The sequence below is a fragment of the Periplaneta americana genome, chromosome 1, assembly GCF_040183065.1.
Source record: "Periplaneta americana isolate PAMFEO1 chromosome 1, P.americana_PAMFEO1_priV1, whole genome shotgun sequence".
Classification (NCBI taxonomy): domain Eukaryota; kingdom Metazoa; phylum Arthropoda; class Insecta; order Blattodea; family Blattidae; genus Periplaneta; species Periplaneta americana.
Window position 1 is genome coordinate 87,008,583 of NC_091117.1, and position 12,153 is coordinate 87,020,735.

Below are 12,153 nucleotides of genomic sequence, written 5' to 3' on the forward strand. Positions count from 1 at the left end.
ATCTAGTAGATTTCTTTGAAGTCGTATTTCGTGTTCCGTATGTTACTACAGGTACAAGTTGTTTTATGTTCAAATTCATTTCTTCTATATATTTTCTTCATGCTTGAAATAACTCATCTCCTGTTGTATTTCCTTGGAATGCAATGACATCGAACAAATATTCGTATACAGAAAGATCCTTCGTAACTCCGCGGGTAGATATTATCAATTCTACTATATCAATATCTGTGTTTCCATCTAAAGCGAGAGATTAGACCACTGTTTATACCTTTGATTTTATTTCTCGTTCAATATCCTTTATCCTCCTTTGTATTGTCCTTGTGGATAATTTCATACTGTTATAAACATCAGATTATTTGGGACAAATAATGTTAGCAACTTTATTCAGAAATGTTTTAATGAACTCTCTTCCATTATAGCACTTCAATGATTTTGCGATTTCCAAAGCAATAACATAACTTGCATGGACTTCCTTTTGACTCGTAGCTTGTTTCATCATATTTTAGTACCGGAACTATTATTTGAATTAATTTGTTTTAATGTAATTGCTTCGCCCCGTCCAGCCCTACAAAAAGAAAATTATTTGTATACTTAATTTCTACTGTATACATTTACGTTTACAATTACATTGGATATGTTAATGCGTACTTATGATTTTTGATAATCGTAATGTCGCTACACGTTTAATTTATAAGTGTCTATTATAATTTTAGAACACAAGAGGCGTCTACATTTTCACCATGTGCAACAACAAATACTGTTCCTCCCATTCTTCCTTAAACACACGTTTCCGAACAGACGTTGAAGATTTCGAGAAAGAAGCAATAGTATAAATTTAAGCAGGTAACTCGGCACTGATAGAACCCTATGTACTGGAGTTGTAGGGGAATTGGACGGAAGGGAGGGGGTGAAGCAAAAACAGTTCACTGCGCTGCCCCTTAGGCGTCACTATTGCTAGTGATCATGATGACATTTTTGCCGATCCCTGGCATATACAGTCAGATTGGAGACTATTCATTGACTCCTCACAGCGAAGTCTGAAGGCTGTACTTCTCCATAATGGTAATTTGAAACCTTCCATTCCAATTGATCATTCTGTGCATCTCAAGAAATCTATGACAACATGAAACTGCTACTAGAGACACTTTGTTAACTTGGTGCTTTCTTTCGTGGAAAATATTTAGTTCAATTATTACCTAAGGAAAAGTTTATTTCTGCAGCAGCAAGGTATAACACATGAAGCAGAAGTTGAAAGGAACGTTATGAAAGATGTTGCTCATCCCTAAGTTTGTTTTATGAGGAATTTTAGATAAGGGCGCAAATAGCGAGAGTAGCTGACGTGCCCTCTTTAAACCCCACTAACTAACTCATCCCTAGATCCAATGACCTTTAATATAGCCTAATGAAATATATTTTTTTCGGAACAATGTTGAAAACGAGAATGATTTCGATGGTATACAGGTAATGACAATAATACTAAAAAGTTCAAAGCTTTAATTTTTATGTTATTAACGAAATATATGGGCAAAATTTATCTTCCTGAACATTACAAGAATGCATGAATCCAACTATGAGGATAATGCTAGCTGGTCAGACTTGAAGACAATAAACATTTAATTCCAGATTTATAGTGTAAGTCTTCCAGTTACTAGTAATGGAACTAGGCAGAACTGCGCTCCGTATCAAACATTAGTGCTAGATAGTCCGTCTCTAAATTTAATAAGCGAAGAACCAGTCCTCATACCATTAACAAATGCGTCCTTACAGAATATACTGAACAATAGCTTATACTGAACATTTGCCTGAAAATGAAGCTGGAGAGCAAGTTGGCGACAGACAGGAAATCAGTGAAACATCCAGAATATAAGCGTTGAAACAACTAGTATGTTGACTACCACCTACTTTAGTTTCTTTTTTCTTATATTTCACCTCGCACATTTAAATTTTACATTTTCACTCTAACTCTCCCTGATATGAGTTTCTACACTCATTCGGGGAAGCATTATTTCTTACTTACTTATGGCCAGGGAAAGGATTTATATGTAAATACATATTTACTTATAAAGCTAATATAATTTATATTTTGCATTATCTTTATGTTTCACAATGTGTAGGGTTGAAAAATCCTACTTTTATTTTCCATATTTTTCCATATTTTAGAGTTTAGTACATATTTTCGTTAATTTCCATATATTTTCCATATTTCATATAAAACAGTCCATATTATATTAGGTTTAACAATAAAACAAAACAAAATTCCATTAACTTTTAAAAATACATTTCAACAATAGAGATTTAAACACATGTTCAGTAATCCCTTTAACATCAGAGTTATTTGAAAATTAGCAGTCCTATCAACAATGGGAAAGTAAGTTACAAAACTGTATTAATTTAATTTAAAATTTTTAACAGACTTCAGTTGTGCAGCTCAACAGTTAAATGCCAGTCAGAGTACACATAGGTTCAGTTTTGTAAATCATACTATAAAGACGGTAAATATGCCAAAAGTACGTCATTCAGTCAATTTAAAATCAAAACTAACAAGTTACATTTCAGAATTTAAAGAAGATGGTTTATCAACTGACAATAAAATATTATTTTGTAATTTGTGTCAGTGTGCAGTATCATCTACACAAAAGTTCCTGGTGCAACAACACATTACAACTAGTAAACATCAGGCCAACAAACAACTAAATTCCAAGCAGAGACAATTGTTTTTAACACAACCAACAACATCGAATGTAAGATCTGAGTTTAACATCGACCTGTGCCGTTCTCTCATCTCTGCTGATATTCCTCTCTACAAACTAAAGAATAAGGTCTTCAGGGAATTCCTTGAAAAATATACTCAACATACAATCCCGGATGAGTCAACACTTAGGAAGACGTATGCTCCATCCATCTACGATGAGACAATACAGAAGATAAGAGATGAAATTAAAGATAGTTCAATTTGGGTTTCCATTGATGAGACTCCCGACAAAGAAGGTAGACTTGTTGGTAATGTAGTTATCGGTTTGTTAAGTGAACAATATTCTGAACGAATTCTTTTACATGTTCTAGAAAAGTGCAATAACAAAACTATAGTTAAACTGTTCAACGAAGCTATGGGTATCCTGTGGCCAAAGGGTATTATGTACGATAATGTGTTATTCTTTATTAGCGATGCTGCCCCTTATATGGTCAAAGCTGGACAAGCATTATCTGTTGTATATCCTAAATTGACTCATTTTACTTGTGTGGCGCATGCATTTCATCGTGTGGCAGAAGTGGTCAGAGACAATTTCCCTAAAGTAGATTTGTTGATTTCATCAGTGAAAAAAGTATTTCTCAAAGCTCCCAGTAGAGTTAACGTGTTGAAAGAAATGTACCCTGAAATTCCATTGCCACCAAAGCCAATTTTAACTAGATGGGGTACATGGCTAGAAGCAGTTGAATATTATGCCGAACATATAGACTCTATTAACAATGTTCTCCTTGCATTGGACTCTGAAGATGCAGTCTCAATTGATACTGCGAAAACAGTTACCTGTGACATAAGTGTGAAGAATGACTTAGCTCACATTCAGCATACATTTTCATGCATCATAAAAACGCTCAAAAGTCTCCAAAATAGGCACCTTTCACTATCTGAAAGTTTTGAAATTATAAATAGTACTGTGGAACAACTGAATCGTGGTAGAGGTAAAGTTGCAGATGCAGTAAGAGCTAAGGTGGACACTGTACTTTCAAAAAACCCTGGATATGAAGAACTACAAAAGGTTGTTGCTGTGATGAGTGGTGAATCAACAGTGAAGATTAACTTGGACTTATCCCCAGCAGACATTGTGAAATTGAATTATGTACCAGTTACTTCTTGTGACGTCGAACGCTCTTTTAGTCAGTATAAATCTATCCTCAGAGACAATAGAAGAAGATTCACTTTTCATCACTTGAAAGAAATGTTTGTAACCTATTGTTATGGTAACAGACAATAAAAATTGTGTTTTGTTGAAACTACATTGGAAGATAAGGTACGTCCATTATATTTTTTGTTTAGTTTGATTAAAATGTACCAATATTTAACGTACATAGTCATTTTTTTATAATTTTAAGTCCATATTTAATTCCATATTTTGGTAAAAATCCATATTTAATTCCATATTTTGGTAAAAATAACTACATATATATTTACATATTTCATATATTTTTAGTCCATATAAATCCGTTCCCTGCTTATGGCTATTAAGGAACCCTGAGGTTCATTGCCGCCCTCAAATAAGCCCGCCATCGGTCCCTATCCTGTGCAAGATTAATCCAGTTTCTATCATCATATCCCACCTCCCTCAAATGCATTTGAATAGTTCCCTCCCACCTACGTCTCGGCCTCCCCAAAGGTCCTTTTCCTACGGCCTCCCAACTAACACTCTATATGTATTTCTGAATTCGTCCACACGTGCTACATACCCTGCCCATCTCAAACGTCTGGATTTAATGTTCCTAATTACGTCAGGTGAAGAATACATTGCGTGCAGTTCCACCAACCAAAAAAATTCTGTCTCCTGAGAGATCAATATGTCTGCCAGAGGTAAAACGATATCTCTAGCAGTGCAAATAGAGACAATGCGAATCAACACGCAGAATATTGTTGACACTCTAAATCAAGTTCTGGGAAATGTAAAGAACCTAGAATCAGACATAAAAGATTTAAAAAATGAAAATTATCAACTTAAGAGTCAATTGTCTTTGCTAGCAGGTGAAAAAATCGGCAAGGTCACGGAATCATCATGCATTCCAAAAATCTCCCAGACATCATTCAGTGCTGTTGTTGCAAAAGCGCCAACCTGCAAACAAAGTCAGCGCAAAATTACACCAGTGAGTGTTGAAAATTCAGCAAACGCTGCAAATTCTTCGGCCGCCGACATGGTCTGTAATCTTGCCACATCTAGCAAAGACAAACATGAGAACGAGGTCACAGTTGTAAACCATAGTAAGGTCTCTCCCTTTAAAATAAAGTCTGACTTCTGAGGAAACAGAGTGGATCACGGTTGGAAAGATTGGATCAACCAGAAAGAATAAAAAAATTGTAGTTGGGAACAAATCAATACCCAATGATATGGGAATAAAAACAATTCCTAAAAAATTATTTCTATTTATTTGTAGACTAGCCCAATCACTGCGAGCCACTGAAATCAAAATTTCCAAATTCGTATGCATCTTTCAAAATTACAATCAATTTCGATAATATTGTACGAGCTTAGGACACTAATATCTGGCAACAAGGGGTTCTGGTCACTAGGTTTTTTAAAAAGAGACAACCCCAAACACAGGCTACATAAAAACTAATTCCAGATCGCTAATAAATGACAAAAATGAAAAAACAACAATAAATGTTTTATATCTTAATATACAGGGCTTGGATAGCAAAATTAATCTACTGGAAACTTTTCTCAACTTAAACATCTCTTCATTTTTATGTTTCACTGAGCATTGGTTGCGTGATTATAATATTGACTATATAAATTTTGATGGTTTCAAATTAGGTGATTATTTTAAAAGATCCAAATCATATTCATGGAGGCTCAGCTATTTTTATGAAAAGCAAACTTAGAATTCAAACCAATGGAATTTAATGAATTAAAAATAGAATTTCACTTCGAATGTTCAGGAGTAATGATTGACTGATTTAAATGATAATTATTTGCATTTATAGATCTCCTAGCGGTTCTTCAAATATTTTTAATACAACTCGAAAAGCTTCTTCAAATACTCATTAAACGGCACAATTACACAGTAGTAATCGATGGAGACGTAAACTCTCACTTCGATGTCTTATTAGATAAAACAGCCTTACTACATCTATTAAGGCAATTTAATTCCTATCCAGGAAATTATACTCTAACGAAAGGAAAAGCATGCCTCGATGATATTTTTATAAATAGTAAGCAGGAAACATACAACATTCTGGTAAAAAAAATCCCCTATCTAGACTACTCTGCTCTTATATTGCAATTGCATATTCAATTGAGAAACGAATATAAACAACCTCAAATGGTTTAAAAACATTTATTTACCACTGAAAGAGTAATGGAATTCTGTTATAGTATAAACAATATTGATTGGGAATCCTTCTTTAATGTTAAAGACGCAATAACTGCTTAAATTTTTAATAAATTTTTAAATTGACTATTAGAATATTTTAATTTAATCTTCCCAATCAAGGTTTTTATTAGGTTATTTTACGACGCTAGATCAACATCTCAAGTTATTTAGCGTCTGAATGAAATGAAGGTGATAATGCCGTTGAAATGAGTCCGGGGTCCAGCACCGAAATTTACCGAGTATTTGCTCATATTGGGTTGAGGGAAAACCCCGGAAGAAACCTCAACCAGGTAACTTGCCCCGACTGGGGATCGAACCCGGGCCACCTGGTTTCGCGGTCAGACGCGCTAACCATTACTCCACAGGTGTGGACTTCGCAATCAAGAAAGTAAAACTGAATAACAGTGAAAAAACATGAAAACAAATGGTATTCAGAAGAATTAAAACAGATGAAAACCCAACTACTAATACTACACCACATCTATAAGGAGACTGGTCTGCCCATAGCTAAAAATAAATTAAAAGAAATTACGAAACAGTACAGAAGCCAATTAACTCAAACAAAACTGAATTATAATGCTAAATTAATCGTAAACTCTGACAAGTATAAAACTGCCTGGAATCTCATAAATAGAGAAAGATTCAGCAACAATCAAAATCATATAAACAATCATAATATATCGCCGAAAGAGTTCAATGAATTTTTCATTGCCACAGTGGACATAATGAAATCCAGAATTCAACGCTCTGAACTATCCCCTATGGATATACTAAACAGAAATGGCAAAATCTCTTGTGTGAGGTATGGGATACAATAAAAACCTTGAAAAAATCAAATTCAAAAGATGTTTATGATATGTCAAATGATTTTAAAAAAAGTAATAAATTCAAACATATGATCAATATTTGCCTACAACAACGCATATTTCCCGATCAACTAAAAATTTCGAAATAATCCCAATATATAAAAAAGGTAATAGCCAAGGCCAAGTAGTTACAGACCAATCTCTACCATTCCTGCGTTATCTAAGGTATTTGAATTTGTAATTTTCAATCAAATTTATGATTATTTTGAAAATTCAAATATCTTTAGTACTAAACAATTTGGCTTTAGGAAAAGTAAATCAACAAATGATGCAATTTAGCTTTTAATAACGGAAATTTTAAGAAATTTTTAAAATAGGTCACCAGTTAATGCTACATTCTGTGAGCTCACTAAAGCGTTCGATTGTGTTGATCATAATTTAATTTTATCAAAATTAGAATTTTATGGTATTCGAGGAAATACACTAAGGGCCGTATTCACAGACATTCTTAGCGCGGGCTTCCGGTGGGTGATCAGCGAACTGACGTTTTCGTATTCATAAACCGGTGTTAGCGATATACTATGCTATGAATCCTGTACAAGTAACCAGTCGATAGCCGGGGCTAGTTTAGCACGCTCGTAGCGCGGGCTAGCGAAATGTCTATGAATAGCACCCTTAAATGTTTTTAGAACCTAACTTCATGGCAGAAGGGAATTAGTTGCTAGAGGTGAAAATTGGTCAAGTCTCAACACTACACATTATGGGGTTCCACAAGGCTCAATAATTGTCCTCTATTATTCTTAATAGCAGTAAATGACCTTCCAGAATTCATTAAAGCAATAACAATTATGAATGCATATGACACTACTTTCCTATGTTCTTCCCGTGCTCTAATGCAATTACATGCTCTTAACAACGATATTCTATGACAGATGGCTTTATGGTTTGAATCTAATGGTTTTTTGCTTAATCAAGAAAAAATTATCAACAGAACTTTTAGCCAAAATTATATAATAAATAAGGACAACAGAATCAACTATACAAAATTTCTAGGACTTTTTATAGACTCCAGTTTAACATAGGATAAGCACATCGAATACATATTCACAAAGCTACCAAGAGTTATATATTTGTCAAAGAAATTAACGACTTGCGTTTCTCAAAATTATTTAAGATGTGCCTACTTTTCTTTCTTTCATTCAATAATTCGATACGCCCTAATTTTCTGGGGAAATGGAACCGAAATTGGAAGAGTCTTGATTTTGCAAAATAAAGCCATTAGAATTTTATGTAAATCAAACAATCTGGAACATTGTCGGACACTTTTCAGACAATCACAGACTTTAACAATCATAAATTTATATACATACGATCTAGTATTTTACACTCTACAAAATATCGACAATTACTCTTTAGTGGCCAATATACATGATCATGAAATTAGAAAGAGTGAACAAATTAATATTACATATTGTAGATTAGACAAAAGCAACACAAATTTTTCAATTATGGGGATGAAATTATATAATACGCACCCCAGTCATTATTATAAATACCAATAAATTGCTTCAAAACTAGATTTTACAATTGGTTATTAAATAATCCTTTTTATTCCGTTGCTGAGTTTTTCAACACAAACATGTATAAAATTGTTTTCTAATAAATACGTTTAATTGCAAATTAGTTACAATTAATACATTAAGAGTGAACTGTTTTCTTTAATTTAAAAGTTTCAAATTAGTTCATGTTTTCATTGTATTATTTAAATTTTACTGTTCCTTTTATTATATATGTTTTCGATGTATTTTGACGAAGCCTAAAACTATATGTCTAGTGTCCAAATAAAATTCAATTGAACTGAATTAATATTTAACGTTACTCTTTCCATGTAATGCATATTTCCATTTTAAAATATCAGTCATATAGAATTTAATATAGTAATAACAATAATATTGCACCTGAACAAACTATGAAAAATTATTTAATGTTCGCATCTGAGACTAACAAACTTTCAAAAGATACATTTTGCTGTAAAATTTTATACGATTTAGCAGAAATAGAGAAATTTGGTGTCGAAATTTATTATAAAAATAAATACCTTAAACCATCTATAAATGGAGCATGTGAAGTGGACAGACAGAATAAGAAATGAAGCTGTGTTGAAAAGATTGAGTGAAAAAAGAATGATGCTGAAATTGATCCAAAAGAGAAAAAGGAATTGGTTGGGTCACAGGCTGAGGAGAAACTTCCTACTGAAGGATGCACTAGAAGGAACGGTGAACGGGAGAATAATTCAGGGCAGAAGAAAATATCAGATGATAAACGACATTAAAATATACGGATCATATGCGGAGACTAAGAAGGAAGCAGAAAATAGGAAAGGTTGGATAATGCTGGGTTTGCAGTGAAAGACCTGTCCATGCGCAGAACACATATATGTATGTATACCATTTATGGTCCTATTAAAACAGTCTACAATCTTAAAAGAGATTGGAACCTCGTAAGTGACACTAATAAGGCATCACTCACGAGGCAACTAAGTCAGAAGATGAGATAGAGTGGCTAATTCCTTTCCTCCTCCATTGTATACATCGTTGACTACTATATGTGCATTTAGAACTGGCCAAGGTCACGTACAAATGTGCAGAAGTACAAACCACGCACAAGTCACTGAACTGAAAACTGTGAACTGAAGCACTGGTAATTTCGGATGTCCCAGCTGACTTTAGTTGATGAGAATGGTTCAGGATTGAGATAAGCACACGTGGCAAATGCAGTCCATTACTTCACCTTGAGCCGTCAGTTCGAAATGCACAGATAATAGTAACATACGTATTACACTAATCAGACTTGAGATTTATACAAACAATTGTACTTCCTCTGACACATGTCGTCAAGTAAGATGCACGGCCTGATGACAGATGTATCAGCCAGAATCTCAATTAGAGTTTTATTAAAACATATTATAGATTATAAATCCATTTACTCTCTGAGTGCCAGCTTTGAAATCTCGGCAGGAATGCGGCGTGGAACGGATAATGAGGTGATGACGTGCGATTGTACTACACTACATTAAAAATACGTATAAACCGCGGCAGAAATGTGGCGTGGAAGCGATAAGCGGATAATGGTGTAAGACTCAAGACCTAATGTTTGTACTACGGAGGGAACCCCACAAACACTGCCTAGCTGGCCGTGCTGAGTCACGTCCCCCCCGCTCCCCACTTCCTAATACCGCACGGTTTCAGAGCTGGCGCTCAGACAATAATATACGCCTTCGGTTTTGCGAGCTTGTGAATGAAAGAATAAGATGGTGAAATTACCTTAGTGTCTGTTTTCATATGCATGCTCAACATGCCGGGACCTGTGCTTCTGTTAGAAGTCATGAACAAATTGTTTTGTTTTCTGAAAAGAAAAAAAAGGTTTGAATAAAATATAGGCTATAAATAAAAAGGACAATGTACTATAATAAAATGAATATTACGTTTATTCTATAGAAAAAGTAACGATTTTAACCTTGTAAGCTAAGATTTTTTAAGGGGTTAGATACAGCTTACAGCAGTAAAACTTTTGGAAATACTAAAAATTGTTCTCCATTACTCTATCTTGTACAATAATGAAAATTGGTACGTGTAAAACACTGTCCTTCTGCTATATGAAAAAAATATTTCTACGATTTAAAATAAATTATATATATATATATATGTATGTGTGTGTATATATATATATATATATATATATATATATATATAGAGAGAGAGAGAGAGAGAGAGAGACTATTATTTTTCAAATTTCATAATGGTGGTAGTTCACTGTGCAGTGATGAAGCATTTCCCTCATAACTCATAAACTTGTTAACTTTACATGTTCTCTCTCTCTCTTATTTTATTGTTGAAACTCAAGTTTACAATATCATGCTCTTTCAACTACATTCCCCAATAAATAATATTTTTGTTATTTTGTGTTAGAAGAAAATACTAATATTTGACCATTTTTTAAAAGAATTCATTTTTTATCAGACAATCTATCAAAGGCAGAGAAGTGATCTTGCATCATGTTGTAGATATGACAAGCATAAATACACACAAAACATTTCATCACAGAATGTTGGATAATTTTTTAGTTATGTGGGAAAAGCTTCATCACTGCACAGTGAAATGAATTTTGAAGAAAAAAATGCAAATAATTTATTTTTAAATAGTAGGCCTAACAGTAATTTTATCATATAGCAGAAGGACAGTGTTTAACTCCTTAATTCATATTATAATTATTTTTTAAAAACAATACTGATTGTTCAGTCTTACATGTAAATCCTCTTAAGAGACATTTGACTTAAAGCAAGGAGTCCAGATGTAAATTTCTTTAACTATAGTAGAACTCCATTATTTTATAAGCAGACTTATAATGCAACCAAGCGTCCAGCAATATCGACATCATGCAGTTTTCAGAGCTGGTACTGGTAAGACGCCACCGAGCAGAGATAACTTGCTGAAGTGAGAGAGAATGAAATCTTTTCGCCCTGTAACTGTCAGTGAATTAACAGGCAGGGATTTGGACAGGCGTATAACATATAACTGCATATTTCTGGTACCCTACTCGTAGTTTTTCTGATATGTGACCGCTCGTGAAACCACATGGAATCCACAAGTCTCTCCTCCACATTGAAAACTCTCTTATTCACCTTGCCAACTTGTACTCTTAAAATAGCTGGGAACTTTCGTGTGTTATGGTTTCCTTCAGGTCCGCCAGATGTCTCCCACTATGATCACATCACAAAATACTTCCGGCAGTATCATACGAGTAATACGGACACAATTTTCATGCACAGACTGTTTTACAGGAAAAATAAATATGTGTACTGGGACTTATCGCCTTCTATGTACATTATGTCTTGAGAACTATGTAAGAGATGAGAGTTTCCGTCAACCCTGAAGCACAATCTGCAAATGAAAACACTCCCAGAACTACGAATGGGGCAGAATCTTTTCACAAGAATATCAAAAGGTACTTTTACTCTTCACATCGTCGATCCATATTCTATAGGCATCCAACAAGGAAAACTCCGTGCGCAGAAACCAGCGGGCGTGACTGTCTCGCGCAGATGACGTATGCTCCCGTTCCCAGCATGCTCTCAAGCCTACTACAGGGAGTAAGAGGGGTATAGCATACGTGCCGCGAGGAGTCCGAGCTGAGTTTTGTTTGTAGGATACCTATAACACAGACCCTGAAGGAGCGACAGAGAAAAAAATGTATTTTAATGCGTTCA

General features: G+C 34.2%; 1 protein-coding gene across 1 annotated transcript in view; it reads right to left on the reverse strand.

Moving 5' to 3' along the window:
- The window catches only part of LOC138697990 (sodium channel protein Nach-like), a 72,896-nt gene that overhangs the window by 43,146 nt on the left and 17,597 nt on the right, over positions 1–12,153 (reverse strand). The window contains exon 4 of the mRNA XM_069823635.1: positions 10,211–10,292. Within this exon, the coding sequence (XP_069679736.1) occupies positions 10,211–10,292 (82 nt within the window). The remainder of the gene's footprint in view (positions 1–10,210; positions 10,293–12,153) is intronic.